This window comes from Cololabis saira, chromosome 7 (assembly GCF_033807715.1).
Source record: "Cololabis saira isolate AMF1-May2022 chromosome 7, fColSai1.1, whole genome shotgun sequence".
Taxonomy (NCBI): Eukaryota; Metazoa; Chordata; class Actinopteri; order Beloniformes; family Belonidae; genus Cololabis; species Cololabis saira.
The window spans coordinates 30,018,727-30,036,048 of record NC_084593.1 but is presented as its reverse complement, the minus strand read 5'-3'; the positions used below and the strand labels follow the sequence as shown (position 1 = coordinate 30,036,048).

General features: G+C 40.1%; 1 protein-coding gene across 2 annotated transcripts in view; it reads right to left on the bottom strand.

Annotated features, from left to right (window-relative positions):
* Positions 1–2,316: 2,316 nt before the first annotated feature.
* kdrl (kinase insert domain receptor like) overlaps positions 2,317–17,322 on the bottom strand; it is a 41,974-nt gene continuing 26,968 nt past the window's right edge. For both annotated transcript variants that reach the window (XM_061725524.1, XM_061725525.1), the window contains exons 20-30: positions 17,194–17,282; positions 16,897–17,050; positions 16,143–16,240; positions 15,590–15,712; positions 15,201–15,312; positions 11,776–11,875; positions 9,426–9,531; positions 8,558–8,679; positions 6,924–7,002; positions 6,551–6,651; positions 2,317–4,029 (exon numbers count right to left, since the gene is read on the bottom strand). In XM_061725524.1, the coding sequence (XP_061581508.1) occupies positions 3,846–4,029; positions 6,551–6,651; positions 6,924–7,002; positions 8,558–8,679; positions 9,426–9,531; positions 11,776–11,875; positions 15,201–15,312; positions 15,590–15,712; positions 16,143–16,240; positions 16,897–17,050; positions 17,194–17,282 (1,268 nt within the window). In that variant the 3' untranslated portion in view covers positions 2,317–3,845. The remainder of the gene's footprint in view (positions 4,030–6,550; positions 6,652–6,923; positions 7,003–8,557; positions 8,680–9,425; positions 9,532–11,775; positions 11,876–15,200; positions 15,313–15,589; positions 15,713–16,142; positions 16,241–16,896; positions 17,051–17,193; positions 17,283–17,322) is intronic.

Genomic DNA, 17,322 nt, shown 5'->3' with positions numbered 1-17,322 from the left:
ATTAAGAGTTCCTTCCTTTCCCGCTTGAAGGGGCATTGTCCAGGTGAACAGACAGGCTGCCGGCTCCTCGTCACGGCAAGGAAGTGAGTCTGTCACAAGCCAAGGAACGAGAGCTGGCAGGACTCGGATAGCAAATTCCAATCTAAGCAAACCTCTGTGGGAGTCATTGAGAAGTATTTTATTCAGTAGCTCAGTGAATCAACAAGGGTAAAAATAGTCTAAAGACTCCTGACACACCTTGAAGGGATGCAGCTAGGATGTTAGATAAATGCGAGGGGTCATGCAGGAGGTCGATCAAATGTCGGCAAGACCCTGTTTCTCATAGAGTCATTCTTTGCTCTTTTCCAGCTTTCTTTTCGTGCGAGACGGATTTTTGATATGAAAAAAACCTTAACTTTTTTTGGCCTACCTCCTGCTGACACTCCTGCCTTTTATTTTTTCATTCACAACAGTAGCTCTCTGTCTATTTGACCTTTGACTACCAACAGAAAAATTTGATCTTTTATGGAAACGTTGGTCTTTTTTGTTGTTGTCTGCTATTTTTTTCTTGAACCTGATTTCATACAAGAACCTATCAGTGTCAGGCCCACTGCCTCCTCTCCCCCAAGCCAGGGTTTTCCCTCCCTCTCTCCTCCATCCTTTCCCTCCCTCTCCTTCAGATGCGGGCCTGGCGTGTGAGGTGACGCTCAACACTTGAGGTTCATCTGTGCAGGCTGTTTATATTGGTCCCCTGCCTACAATTTATGCCAGATTGTAGTTCTGCTAAAAGTCAGCCGTCTTCCACGATGCCTTCAGTTTTATGCTTGCTGGTACAACTTTGACCAAGTTTCCTGTGTGACAGGCTATCTGACTGCTCTCTGCTATACAAGGCCACAGTTCTCTGTTTGTGATCTCTTGAAATACCTCCGCCCCAATCTTGTACCTGGTTCTGTAAAAAAACAACATTCAATTTATATCTGATGCTTTGTCTGGGTTATGGGTTTGAAGTTCTCATGGTAAAACAACAACAACATCATCATTGGTCCACAGTGACAGTTGTTGCATCTTCAGTATGAAGGCTCAGAAATTGTGCAGTTATGTTTTACTGACTGTTTTCATAGTAACATATGAGTGTGAAGAGATATTTGACTACAACACTGTTAGACATTTCACTATGTGTGTGTTTTAGGTTTCATGTTGTGATGTTCTTGCTAAGTTTATGTGCAATTTTCCACTACATGGAAATAACATCTGACACTGTTGATCTGGACGCTTCTATGTCAGAGAGCACAGGTATAAAACCATTTTACAGATCATCCTCAGGACTGTCTTTGCTGCGCTCATGAGAGGTTACAGTTAGAAGTTAAAAACATGTGGTTGAAGAATTTGTATCTGCAGTACATGGTTTGAGTTTAAAAACCCTGTAAAAGAAAAACTTTGACAAGCTATCGTCTTGCTTTGTGTTCTTGAAGTGATAAAGTCTAATTTTTTGTTGTACAAAAATGTGCCTAGCTCAGCAAAGCTTTAACATAATCCAGTTGTTTTATGATCTTTAAAATTATTCAAAAGACCCTCTCTCTCTCTCTCTCTCTCTCTCTCTCTCTCTATATATATATATATATATATATATATATATATATATATATATATATATCTACCTATCTACCTATCTATCTATCTATCTATCTATCTATCTATCTATCTATCTATCTATCTATCTATCTATCTATCTATATACAACAATGCCACAGTAGAATATCTTATATAGTTATAAAAAAAGATAAAACAAACAAAAAACAAGCCAAGACTGCAAGTATTGTATAAATATATAGATCTTTATTCATACTATTTACTTCATATACTCAGTTAACAGTGCTGGGGAGCGTCATATTTATTTAAACCACCTCGTCACACTCGGTGAACGTGTAGAATGGAGCTTCTGAGAAAATCATTAGTCCTTGTTAATGATAAAGAAATAAAATAAAAGCCACATTTCTCTTTGCATTCAGGCTGAAATGTTTGAACATTATGACAGCAAAGGCTTAAAATGACTCAAGTAATTATGTGAAATCTGAAGTTTAAGACAGATTTAAAATACATGAAGATTATTCATTACATGAAAGCATGACTCTGGTGATGTTAAGATATAATACATTAAATACTGCAAATGTTAACTTCCTACTACAAAGATAAGAGTTAAATACAAACAAAATACATCTGAAATATTTGCAACGTGTAACCTTTCGCCACTGACTCATAAAATATGATAAAAATACCACAAAAATGTCAATATATATATATATATATATATATATATATATATATATATATATATATATATATATATATATATATATATATATGTGTGTGTGTGTGTGTGTGTGTACTTGATACAAAGCATCAGTGCATAATCAATTGCTCTCCACAAAAACATCATTTAGAAAAACATGGGTTTCATTTACACTGCAGTTTACTCACCAACAGATGAGGTTTCCTTTGTGGTTAACGAACAAAAGCTAGCTGCATTTCTGCAAGGTGTGTGTGCGTGCTTACACAAGCATGACTGAAGGTTAAGCTCCACACCATTTCCAGTGCATCTTGTATCACATGTCAAATGCTGAAAAAGCTGTTAAAACTTACACACGTCACGTGTTAATGTAACAGTGAGGCCGAGAGGACTGGCGACAAGTCGTCCAGCGTTTTTGTGGCCTGCATGGAAGCTTTGGAAGCACAAGAAATGGGATGGAGAGCAACCCGATTACCTGCTTCTGTGGGATCCTATGGTTGAATTATCAATGAATACAGCAGCATAAACAGTACATATATCATGAAGACTGAACTACAAGGCCCTTTGGTTAACTTACAAGTGAATATGAATATGAATGAGCAGAACTGGATGACTAAGTGACAGTGTTTATATAAATACACAATTCATTCTACTAGTGCTTCTTTAATAACCATTTTTATAATGCTCTGCTCTATTTGCATATTTCAAACTACTTCTGTACACAACGGAATATACACATTTTGTTCTTCTTTTCCTTTGCACCCCCCCACTCAAAAAAATTGTAAGGAGTCTGCATATACAGAAACTGATATTTTTAATGCCTTCATGTTTGAGCTGTAACAATAAATCTGAACCCTGTTTCCTCTATTAACCTGCCATTTTCTAAAACCCAAGAGAGCTTAAAGGCCCTCTCCTCCATCGATTTGAGTCAACCTGAGATTATCGCGCTGATTTTGTTTTTAATTGCATGAACAGTGATCTGATATAAACATTTTCATTACTAATATTCAGCTTTTTTCCATCTGCTTTGTGCTCTGGACAAAGCTGAACCTCCTAACACATGGATATGATGCCTATGAAATGACTCATTTTTCAACCAACTCTTTACAAATTCCTCTCTAGTTTTCATTCCTTAAATAACATTAAGACATTTAGAAGAAATCAGGCTTTTCTTTCCTGGGCGTTACTCTTCTTTACCATCATCAGGGGTTGTTCAAATCTGTGGTGAAGTTGGACTCAATGTGGTTTGTTTCACAGTAGATCAAAAAGAAAAATACCTGAGCCTGGTTTCAGCTGTTTACATATCACAGTGACGCTGGAGTGGGCCGGCAGAGTTAACATAAGCCCACATCTGAAAACTGGGGAAGGAATCAACAGTCTACAGGTCTCCATCTGTTGCACGGTAGAAGCTCTGGAAGCTGGTAGCTGTAGTGGAGTTGATTTGATTTCAAACGCTTAGAGGGAGTATCTTGTGTTTTCCTTTCAAGTGTTGCCACACAACTTTTTGTAGCTTTGAGTCAAAATCGAGGAGAACAAAGCAGAGGCCGGTCTCTGATTCTCAAGCGGATAACATTTGAGGTTACACAGGAGGAGTGGAGTAGCGCATCACATCGTTATAGTCAGGCGGTGGGCTGTGACACTCCATACTGTCGTCCAGGACCGAGTCATCCAGACTGAAGACTAGAGGCGGAACTGCAGGTGGAAACTTCTCCTTGTCTGTGTCAGTCAGTACAGACTCCTTACTCTTACTCACTGCCTTCATCCTGGAAACATAAAGATATGCAATTTAAACACAGCTCATAATCCACGCAAGTTAAAAGTCTCAGTAAAACTACTGTGTCTGGTTAAACACACTTTTTGCACCTGTACTAGGGCTGTTCGATTTTGCCCAAAAATAAAATCTCGATTTTTTTCTCTCAAAAGCCGATTTTTGATTACGATTACAATTATTTTGTGAATTGACAAAAGGCAAAGAAATGATTTCAAATATGCTGTTTTTTTATTGAACATTTGCCCCATTGGGCTTTAAGTGCAAACTTTGCTCTTATTAAACCAAAAATGAATGAATAAAGTGCAAAACTCTGTAAAATAAGTTGAAAAAAAGTTTTAAAAAATATAATAAAATATAAAGTTTTATCTCTGAAAAAAAAAATCAGCAAATCAGCACTTGCAAACATTACAGTAAGTTATATTTCCAATTAAATAAAACAAGACATTTTCTAATTAAACTAAACTGGGTCTTTGCATGCTAAATAATAATGCAACCCATGAAGGAGGTAGAGGTGTGTAATGTCAGTCATTACATTTGCTGTTCACATTTGCAAGTTTTTTGCAAGGAACACGAGCCGGTCTACCGCATTAGGCTTGAGGGATGCCCGGTGGCATGTTACAACGCCCCCTCCTACACTAAAGAGACTCTCCCATGGGGCACTTGTCGCAGGTATTGAGAGGTATTTCCATCAATCATTAATATGGTATCAATCATTAATATGTGTGCAGACAAGGTAAAAAAAAAATTAAAAAAAATAAATTAAAAAGAAAGTGAAAAATCGATTTTACGATTTTCACGTTTTAACATAGTTCTAATTACATAATCGCGTTTACGATTTAAAATCGATTAATCGAACAGCCCTAACCTGTACATATTGTGGATAATATGAAACTTATATGTGCTCACAATATAAGGTTGTTTTGATAGTCTGTCCTTTTAAGGAATGTTTATTGTGAATAAACATACAATGCCATACAATCAAATTAACTGTCCCTCTTTCTTGTATGATGTAATCAATCATGCTAAGCTTTTCTGCTTCATTTGACTCCCAGAATATGAGTAAGTGAGCCTTATTGTCTTGGACGTTGCCATGGGTTCCCAGGGCTCCTGGGTCGAGACCAAAGGGTCAGTTCCCAGCAGGGAGAAGAGACGCGTCTGTACTGGAATGTTGTTCTGATTAATAAACTACCAGGTAAACAGGACATGGTGGCTCGCCACTGTACAATGAAGAGGCACAAGACAACTAAAACTAACAAGGTAAAAAATAAAATAAACTCCATGAAACTGATTTAGTTTTATGTTCTCATCACTGATAAAAGCCGTGGCAGAGAGAAGGGCTGGAGCAGAGCTGAGGCCTGCAGGGGCATCAGGTGGACCACCACTCACAGCTTCTGCAGCAGGGACACCCTTGCAAACTGTCCAAAGTTCAAAGGTGGCAGTGATTGAGTGGCTTCTCAGCAAGAAAGTCCTCCTTGTGTAGATTATTCTCGGGAGGCCTGGACTGATTCTCTCCGCAAGACCGAAGCCCTGGCTGGACCAGAAAGCCAAATTAGTCCTCAGTGTTTAGGACACTGAGTTGGTAAGTGTACATTTGTCCAGCCATATATTAACTACATTATGTCATCAATCTTCCGGGTTGCTTACATGTTGATCTCAGTAATTTATAGCAGGTTTACATTGCTTTTTAAAATTTAGATCCTATTCTCTTTAACTTGGATTCTGTCCTTCCTTCAAGTCCTTTGAGCTTAATTCACAATTCTGTTAAAAAGAAAACAAAATCAAAGATTTAAAGTGTAACTATTGCGTTCAGGGGTACAACCCTGTGTTTTAACTCTGCCACTGAGCCTGAAGTGCTATAAACTTCACATGTAGGCCTTTGGACACCTCGAGTGGTCCTCGTGATACAAAGTTTTTCATATGAATGAGAACATCGTCTCAGATTATTTCCAACGGTTTTATGTGCTTACCCACATCTTAAAGTCATCGAAACATCCCCTAGGGCATTTAGTAAAAATGGTTTGTCTGCATCATCCATCAGATTTTATTTTTGCTGGTGAGCGCAATGTTGTAGAAGACAACCGTGACTCAGATCAGCTTGGGAGGTTTCTCATTCAGGATGCTACTGACGAAAACAAAGAGTTTTTAGTGTGCTCGCTATAAAATGGCCCAACCTCACTCCACTTTTGTTTTCAGTCCTCCAGTTTGTCACCATTAAGCTTCTTCCCTCCCACTTCCCCTTTGTGCCCCACGCAGGGCTCCTTCAGACAAAAGCAAAAACTAGCTGTCGACTTCTTTTTAAAGGTAGAAGAAATGTGTGTGTGTGTGTGTGTGTGTGTGTGTGTGTGTGTGTGTGTGTGTGTGTGTGTGTGTGTGTGTGTGTGTGTGTGTGTGTGTGTGGACAGAAGTTTTAGTGTCTACATTCCAGCACATTGAGGAGGTTTCCAAGCAGGTAGGTTCTGCATGTTTGTGATCATTTGTCACTTGCAGGGCATGTAGAGGGAGTGTGTACGTACGCCAGGGCTATGATGCTCAGGGGTCGCCCTGCCAAAGACTCCAAGCACATGAGTGTCTTCATATTGTCAGAGGAAAGGCCCATCCCACTGTCTGACTGACCCTGAGGATGTTAGAAACACAAAGAGAGGGTAAATGATCGCTGCAACAATGTGATGTTATACTAGATTTATGCAAGGTATACAAATACAAAGAAGGGTACAAAATGTCCAAGAAGAAACCAAAGTTTTCATCAGAGATCAGCCTAGCTTCATGGTATGCATGTCTTTGCACTTCATCCATAAGAAAACAACATCTGAGCTCAATATGGAAGCACTAACACAGAGTAATTGTGCACTTTAAGTGTCTGGTTGAGTTTCATGCAGAGCAACTCACCTCGTGGTTCTCATTTGTCCCATTCTCCATGGTGACTTCATCGAAGGTTTTTACGCTAGCAGGACGGATCTTTATGTTCCTGAGAAAGTAAATATTTCAAGCTATAAGTCTCCATGTTCTGCAACTGTTTAAAAACCATTTAAGCTCCAGCCTATTTTCAATACCCATATGCTTCTCTGCAGTAGGGTCCCCAATTTGGGGACCGTGGAGTGGAACGGGTTAAAGAGTCCTTTGATTACAGCAGAGTCAAGTTCAGCAACAAAAGCAGAGGAATTTAATCACTTGTATCAACATTGTTGGCATCTATGACATTGCACTTTGAAAACACACATTGTTTGCTTTGTATTTCAACACTAAGAGGCTAAAACAGCAGCCCAGCTTAACTCCAGGGGTAACTGTCGTTGCTGCTTTTCAGCACCTCCTCAATAAAAACACATAGAGGTCCTGCGAACACCCAAGTGCACAGCCAATATTTTCTTTTAAGTGCACTTGAATCTTGAAATTTCTCAGAGGAGCCACAGCACTGAAAGCTCTGGCGTTGCAGCGTCAAAGTTTCTTATCAAGTGCCGGTCAGGTCCCTCATTGTTCTCAGGTCAGACCGAAAGGTTGTCCTGCTGAGTTTAGTCAGAGAGCTACAGCAACAACCGCCTTGGATATTTTTCCATATAAACTGTTAATATTATTAGGGGCTTTTCTGTTGGTCCTTCACAGTCTGATGACAGGCTTGCATGCGTGTAAAACGTGGTGATTTATTTCCTTTAGATATCTTAACAACATCACAGTGGAGTGCAGAAGACTGAAGCCAACAAAACCAAGAGTCTACAGCCAGACGAGCTTCTGCAGGGACCCGGTCGTCTTACAAATTGTGAGAAAAACATTTTGACTGCATGTTGGTTTAATATTGAACTTTAAAGTTGTTACAGTTCATACCAAGTGCAGAGTCATAAAAGTCTGCACCAAAATCTCATGTTAGGACACTGAACTTACAGAGCAATGGGGGTGCTGCCTGAGAAGCACGCAGAGGAACAAACCTTAGCAACATTTAGGAAGATGTGCATGATTTGGGATGAGCTGATTCTGGTTTCTTAGTTTTCTAAAGTTGTTCTACAGGATCTGTGATATATTTTTGTATCGTAATGGTAAGATATAATCTTATTACCATCAGACTTGTGACTGGGTCTTGTCCTACATAACATACTCTAGCTTAGCCTTTGTCTTTTGTTCCTTTGAGGAAGGCTGGAGCGCGGAAATTCTGATCAATATATCAAATATGGATATTGAATATTTATGTATATGCAATATATGCTGGAGTATGTGACATTTATTCAATTTTTACAGGACAAAAGTCTAAATAAACATAAAATGATGGCTTAAAGTTGATGGAAATCTCCCTCTTGCAGGCAGTGCAGGTTTGAGTGCTGGCCTGTTGCTCTTTGCTGTGCGTCTCCCCAATTTGTCTCTCCACCCGTAAAAAATCTCTAAATGTTTTGTAAAATTTTCATTATGGAGCAAAAAGATTGACCGAACCCACAGATCAGCACTTTTATTCATGTACCACATGCTGAATACAAAATAAAAATGCCCGGTGCCTGTTGTATTTAAACTAGTCAAGGAACAGGGACGTCTGCTCTCACCATGTTCCTCCTGAGTCGCGGTGGGAGACGGGTCGAGAGGGCGTCTCCTCCGTCAGTGCCGGGGTAGTCTGCTCTCCCACCTTCGCCAGCAAGGTGTTGATGGGTATGTAGTGTTTTCCCTCCTAAATCAACACACACACACACAAAAAGTAGATTTATGGTTAGTGTTATGTGCGCTATGCAAATGCACACATCCATAAGTGGTGGCAAACAGCCAAAGAAACTAAGGTCATGCCTAATAAATCTACAGACACTATCATGAAGTTCGCGCGGGAAGCTGCACAGTTCATGATCAGCCACCCGGCGGTGGAATGGGTTTGTTGACAAGACTGCTTCAACAGATGCTTCGAAAACGCAGCTACTTCACTGGACACGTTATCGTGACCTGCTGTCTTTGCAAAGGCAGAGAAATAAAATTCTTCACTTTTTTACTCAGAAATCTTGCCTTCCTGTATGATGTGCAAGTCATAACCACTTAATGTTAATATTCCTGTTTCCACCTACATATGACAGCCACAAAAATACTACACTTTGTAACATATATCATTTGGTATCCCATGGAATATCCTCTGCTCATCCGACTAATAATTACATTATTCTCTATGTTTTTTGAAGTTTGGTTCCTTTTACGAGGTGTGTGGCATCATTTCAAAAGGATCTGGGCGTTTGTCGAGTGTTGCTTCCCTTCTCAGCTGCAAAGAGCGCCCTTCATCACTGAAGCTAGGATCATCATCTGGTATATCTATCTGCTGCTTCCTGAACACGTCCAACCACTCGTGACTCATCCTGTATAACTTTTATCTAATATCAAGACAAAAATTTCTGCAAAGCTAAATCATGTTCAGGATATGAATTGTGTCCGCCGTACCTGCTGCACGCTGGCCTGAAGCAGGTCTCCCAGCGTCTCCACCAGCTCAGTGAAGGTTGGTCGGTCCTCTGGCCCACCCTGCCAGCAGTCCAGCATGGTATGATATCTATAAGAGTATAATAAAGCAATGAGCACATACTGTAGGATATAAACAACCCTTCAGCATACTAGATGGATAATCATATTGCTAATAGCAGTGGGTGATATGTTTGGTCCTGTATGACGAGTAATGTAACCCTGTCACAAAGAAAAACAACCACCTCCAGATTAATGATCTCTTCAAGTTCAATAAACAAGCCTCTATGGCTGCAGAAACCATAACTACTTTCTACAGCATCTGCTCCGCCACTAAGTCAGCTGTCATCCAGACCATTCAAGCATACCCTGCTTTCTTTCATTCTTTCCTTCTTTTTTTTCAAGCTGATCCTGAGCCTTGGGGACTGTTTCTGACTTTCTCCTCTATACCGGTAAGAGCCAACAGCCTCGATCAGCTTTCTGACAAGCTGTCAGCATCTCTGCCCATGTGGGACGATTCAGAGCCTTAATGTGAGTTTCCACTGCAGTGACCTCCCTCATTCTGTAGAGGATTAAAAACAGAGCTGCTGCTGGGTCAATTATGCTCACAGCATCCCACTAATTGGTGATCCATCTTTGCTGGACATTCATTTAACCCTTATGATTCCCTTTCATCATCAGATTAAAAAAGGTTTGAGGACTTGGGGAAAAAGTTTCTATCTTTTATTACTGTATCAACCCCACTGCGTCTCTATCTGTACAGTGTTGTCGGGCCTGGCTAAAGCAGCAGCTGCTGCTCCCGTCATAATGAATGTAGAGTATGCTTGTCCAGGTGGCAGCCCTCTAACAGTGACAGGATGTGGATAACATGATCACAGCTCTTATACATAACACCGAGCAGGAAGTAGACACATTGTATTACTACACAATTTCAACTATACTTCCTGCCTGGTCTTTAATGAGAATAAATAGCTTGGCACAACATGTATTGGTTTCTAAGGGAGAGCTGTTTTTTTGAGGAGGAAAGATTCTGCAGTACTAAATTAGTTTGTCCGGCAGGTCAAGTTTATTGTGCTCCTACTCTCGACAAAGCATCCGGTAAATTCCTCTGCCATGTATCACAACCGAGAACCTTATTAACAGGAGGTAGATAGCGCTTGCGATAAATCAGGGCTGCAGAGGCACAAACTAAATGACACTGCTCATAACCTCATGTGCTTTTCATCAGTCGTATGTTCTGAATTTGGGATGGGATCATGGTGTCAGAACCTGGGCTTAGTCTCACCTGTGATCAACTGCAGAGCTTTCGAGGAGATTAAGAACATTCAACCTCACTGACTCTGTGTGCATCACAGTGCATCTAGTTTGAACTCATATGAACAGCTTTTATCTCGACTTTAAATTAAAGGCAGGCCTCACAACCATAAGAATGCAAAGTATTTAATCTGGCAGGTCTATTTTCCTCAGTGGACAGTCTGAACTCAGATGGAAAGTACAAGAGATTCTTGGCTCTGACTGAAACCTGAAATCTGGGCTACATTTTGCGTATCGTTCTCAATCAAGGTTTCATTTGTGCAACAGATAAATTCAGTTAATTTTACATAAGACGCTTTAGAATCCTGCACCATTTGATAAAAACACAGGAATGCAACATTTATGCTTTGAAAATAATCAAGATTTAGCAAATTAAGTCACTTTAGATTAAGATCAGAGGTAAAACATGCACATATGTTTTGCTGGGCCTGGGCCTATTGCTGACTGAAAGGAGAGACACCAAAGTAGAGGACTCTTTTGTCTCCCTCAGATATTTAAGCCCAGCAGCGTCCCCCAGCTCCTGCTTAAGAGATCTCATCACTGGTGGGATACAAGCTCCACACATGGCATTTCTAGGCTCTAGGTTTCCAGCTACATCTGCACCATCGTCAGTGTAAGCTTCAAAGAGAGCAGAGATAATCAGCAGCTAATGTTTCCTCCTGCAAGATCCAGAGCAGAATTACTCGTGATTCTTATCAGACACCTCCGACATGCTGCTGCAGCTCAAAGACGGAGAGGGAACCTGTATACCGGTACCCCTTTGATGTACATTGACACGGAAAGCTTTTAATTAGTGCCTTCATTTTCTTGCCATCAGGAGAATGCACAGCACCGGAGTTAGCAGCCTGGGATGAAACTAACAAAAATAATTTCCTTGCATGCAAATTATGCAAAATTTTCAGCCGTGAATGTTTCCAAAATCCCATTAATTACGTCCAGTTATTAAGTCTCTTGAGAGTATGCAGCATGTTTTCAGTCCTACATTTTTAATAACTGAAATACATTTTATAGGCATTCTCACATTTCAGAAGGAGCATAATCTGGCGCTCTCATCCTGGTCCCTTCTTTCAGCCTGCAGCAAAACTCTTCATCAATCTGGACGCCGGGATACGGGGAGGCACCTGGGAGAGGAAAAGGAGACAGCTGCATTGCATTTAATGTATACAACCAGAAAATCTGTATGACTTTAAACTCAAAATAATTGCATGATGACTTAAGAAAATTGTGTGCAGGAGAATGTGTTTAACTTAATATTAAAAATATTGAGTGTAAACTACGATGTTTTTCAAGAAAGTTCAACTAGCATTAAAAGGCCCTTGCAAATACATGATTTAGTACCAATTCACTGAAAAGGAATTTACTATAAAGGTTTTCTGATTAGAAACGGTTGGATGACGTAAATATGCTACACTCATTGCATACAGTAAAAGAGCGGTGCTATTATTCTCATTCAGCGGAACCATGAATCTGTCTAATGCATCATTCACCAACACAAAGGGAACCTTGTGCTTTTTCTTTCTTTTTTAACCTTTGAACCACAATGTGGGGAATAAAGTTTCAATGTAGTACCACATGCTCATCTGAAAACTTTACATGAAAAAAAATCACACCCAGTATGCAGTTTTGTTGATTTTAGGAAATACTATCCATTTCAGTATTTTATTTTTTTGACACACTGGATAATATTTTTGCTTATTTAAATTCCCCTTGCCCAAAATAATTAATCATCTATGTGACTATCCATATCTAAATGCAACCAAGACAAAATCTGAGATTTGACAAGAAAAAACAGTTCAAGGAAATATTCACATGGATCACGTTTCACATTAACTGCACTTTGTGATGTGAGGGTGTGGACACATGCAGTCAAAGCTGAAGTGGAGCTTCAAATAAAGGGTTTCTCCAGCACACTTCCACTTCAATGTGCCAATGATGTGTATCCGATATGCTGGAGCCAAAGGAAATGTGTTAAAAATGTTCCTATGGAATCACATCTTGTTTTATTCATTCTTACTGTGTTGTTGTATTGCATAGAAAGACCTAATCTCATTTTGTATGTAATGGTAATCCCATATGCTTGAATATTTAAAATCAGGATGACAAAAGCAATGCAGGCCTGACGCACCTTCTGGTATCAACATTACACTAACCAGCTGGATATCTGAACTCTCATAAAAAGAACCTGACACACTTTTGATTCAGAAAGCGATCTGAAAAACAGACTTCAGTCACAACAGTTTGACTGCCAAACATGATCAGGTTGCAGAGCTCCCTTGTCTTTTTTATTTTTTGTTTTTTTTTGGGTTGCTTTTTTTCTTTTTCTACTTGATTTATTATTTTGAGGCCCAGCTAACGTCACCCAGATGTGGAAGTGTTTCTTTAATGGAAAAGTACAAAAAGCAGGGAAGAAAAACGTGCCGCTATAACGTCAGCGTGCTTTCTGTTGAAAGGAAAATGCAATTTGTCTTTTATCTGTGGTGGGTGACGAAACTGCTGCTGATTCAAAAGCTGGACAGTGAAAAAAGCACAGCATAGCAACACTAACTTTTCTTCTTGCTTCTTACATTCATGTTCCCAGGGTGACTCTTAACATGCTTTTAATATACAATGCTTCATGTTGCGTCTTACTATAGAAATGTGTTGCAAGGTCTGTGCACAGGAATCACAGACCTGCACAATGCCGCTTTAAAGGCAGCCGAGTGCTCACAGCGGGGGCGTACTTTTACACTGATCCGGCTGCTTGGTTACTGTGAGTTTGTGTTGCCAGCTGGGATGCAACGGCGAGCACAAATGAGAGGTGGATTTAATGTCCCGTGCCTTGTCCACATACTCACAGGGCTACAAAGGCAATAATGTTTTCTGCACAAGTAGCAGGAAAACAGTTTTCTCAAGCTGACAATTCACGTCAAGGCCCTTTATCTCAAAGGCACAATTACAAAGTGAAAGAAGACAGTCATTACCCAGCACATCTGGTGAGGCTGCAAAGCTGGGGGCACAAAACAAATCCCCTGATCTGCTCACACTGAGCTTACAAACACGATAGCAGAAGATTCACTGGGGTGCAAGGCTTCACACATGTATGGGGTTGTTATGAAGGTGTATTGAAAGATTGTATTGTATTTTGATTACAGATATGTGCACATTCTCCAATAGAATAATATGGTTTTATCATTCAATCAAATATTTGCTTGTGCTATACAGGTTATCAATAAACTGTTACTGTTGTCGGCCTCTTAATAAACTGCATGTACTGTATGGCTTAAGTGCACAGAAGTTGGATGCAGATGATTTAGGCCTTTTGTAGCTCTGATAGCGTCCTCCTGCCACTTTCATAGCACTCATTACCAAGTCAGTTTACTGCTGTAAAACCTTTGTGCAACCTGTGCATTTAGTTTGTTATTGATGTTCAGATGCTTTTATCGATATTTTGCTTCTGTACTTGACACTATACTCTTTTCTTTATAGTAGAGTAGATGATGGCTTAGATGATGGCTATCTTTTCGACTAACGTGACCTGGCGCATGCATGTCCAGTGGCAAAATTGTTAAGGGCATTCAGTAGACTATAGTTATTTGATTAGAGTATGAAATGACTCATTCATAATGACTCACTTCATAAAGTAATAAAATAGACATCATTTCTGAAAAATGTGATCTGTTTTTTGACACTCGGTCTGTTTCCACTCTCTTTAATTTAACATCAGCTTGTTGGTAACATTAGGTTTACTGGATCAAAAAATCAAAAACTTCACAAGAGGATTACTTTACCTCAAGAAATGACACCTATATAAAGCTACTGTACGCTGACTGGCTGCACTGATTACATTGAAATGAGCCAATTCAATAGAACTGTTATCAGATCTGCCCAGAAATTATTACATCTAAAAAATTGCCAGAATAAGGTTCTTAGATGTATAATAATTATGTACATTGTGTAGTTAGAAGGGATAAAGTCCCACTATAGAGTCAGAGTTTTGCGTATTGAAAAAATGTCGGCAAAGACCTTCAGTGCATTTGGAACTTGCAGACCTCCATACTGCCCCGTTTCTGCACCACAGTCTTCTTAAATAAGGAAACTAAAGTTAATTGCGCTTTTTCGTGAACAATTGTAACTAAAATTGTACTGGAATCTGAAGAAAGAGGCCACACTTTTTAACCTAGAAACACACTGCACACACCCTGCTTGACTGAGCATTTAAAATTCAGCTCTTTTTCCTAAAATTATTGTCATTCCAGAAGCTAAGAAGAGAAAGCTTCAAAGGATTTTAATAGAAGAATGACTACATTGCTTCAATCCATGGAGGAAAGGCAACATACTGATATCATCAAACAGAAAAGACTTGAAATTAACTATTTTATTCATTAAAATTGAATTACAAGATCAGTCTCATTATGTTGCCGCCATACTTCATAAATCCACTGATCAATACAGATCCATGACACTTACCCAAAGAGAAAATCTCCCACATGAGAACACCAAAAGACCAAACGTCACTCTGAGTTGTGTAGACTTTGTCAAATATGGCCTCAGGTGCCATCCACTTGAGAGGAAGTCGGGCCTGCAAGTATGGGCATACGATCAGTTCCTGTTCATTAAACCTGTGGGCATCTCGCAGCATATCAATACCGATACTAATTACGGAAAAGCAAAGCTTGATTTAAACCTATAGTTTTCAGGTGATTGTTGAAGTTATTTAATCTTCCTTTTCTCCTGCTTAGTTAGCACAATAAATGGAAATACCTCAGGTCATTTTCCCCGGTGATATACTGCTTTAACAGAAAGATGCATAAATAGTCTGACAAACATTAAATAATTTGATGCGTCTGCAAACTTACATCTCCTTTGCGCACATAATCTGGGTCTTTATAGATGTCTCTGGCAAGTCCGAAATCACAAATTTTCACCACGTTGTTCTGGGACAGTAGGATATTCCGTGCAGCCAGATCCCGATGAATGCACTGATGAAAAAAGAAAGCAAAGATTCATATAATAAAAGATATTTATTATAACATCTATAATAGCCTATGCAGGAAAAACACATGGCCAAGTCATCAGTGAGATTAAAACAAGATTTTTCCATATCCAGGCTAAAACAAATAGTCCATTATAGGTTATTGACAGCAATGGTATTATTCTTTGTAATGAGTCTCATCCGGTCACCATAAAAACTATGAATGACATGAAAATGAATGAGTTCAAAGGTGACATATTTTACAAACCACAGAGGTGAGATCATATAACAAATGGAAATGAAGTGGGTCAAATCAGAAGAGTTACAATCCTGGCTGTCCTGCAGCTGTTACGAGCATGATGAGCCTTTACTGCGTTAGTAAACATTTAAATGAGAGACTTATGTGTGTGGAATGGACTCTTTGAAGAAGAGGATACCTTGCGTGACGCCAAGAACTCCATGCCTTTGGCAACTTGGAAACTGTAGCAAATTAAATCTTCCAGTGTCAGGACTTTCTTATACAAATCTTCAGAATCTGTGAAACAAAAGCAAACAAAGCTTTCCCAGTGAGACAGATTTTTACATAAGATCAAGATAGCAAGTCCTACAGCTCTTTACACCTGTCAAATAAACCAGACAAGATGAAACACAGGTGATTCTCATGGGAAAAGGCAAATGTCAAGTCCCGGATGACAGCAAGTCATCTTCACAGGCTGCCTTGCCTTGTGTCCTCCTACACACTCTGTCTCTAAAACATCCGTTATAGATGAGCTTTTATTTGTCAGATGTCAGGTGAGACGTGTGGTAGCGGGCGCCGTGTCCTGAGGAACTCACAAGGAGTCCTTCCACCGCCCCACCTGAATAAACAGCTAATCAAACCAGAAATAACACATAAAGAAAAAAAAAACAAAGCGGCTGATGTGCTGAGCATAAACCCGAGAGCAGAGCCCCCACTCAGGGTCAGGATGGGAAACAAAGAGACGCCTCCCCAGGCCCAGTGGGGTGACAGTGGCTCCTGCAGGGATTGTACTGCTGAACAGGAGGAGGAAACGTCCCATCAGGCTTAAAAACAATCTGAAGGGACCATGCGTTCCTGGGCAAGGCAGGGGGGGGGGGGGGGGGGGGGGGGCACAAAAAGGAGGGGGTAGGAGTGTGTGGGTCGAGGGGAAGCAAGACGTGCTTGGCCTTTACCTTCTTCCTCTTCCTCTGAGTCGCAGTAGCTCTTATCTTCGATGAAGCCAGAACTGGCTGAACTTCCGGTGCTGGCTACGCTCTCCAAGCGGCGCTTCATCAGCTCGCTCAGCTCACACCCCGACCCGGCTGACACCACCTTACCATCCTGGCTCTAACAAATGACATATACATGATGGTGGGGGGAAAAAGGGGTTAGATACTCCTGCTGACATGCAGAGAACATGTGACACTTCCGCTGCTGAAATGAATGCCTAAATACTGATAAAACAATTCTACGGCTTAAATGATGATTACCTTATAGACAAGAAAGTCATCTCTCTTGCTTCTCAAATAGTTGGACAAGTTGCCATATTTGCAGAACTCCACTATCATCATCAGTGGTCCTGTTAAGTTGACATAAGTTTTGTGTTTATTATCACTGCA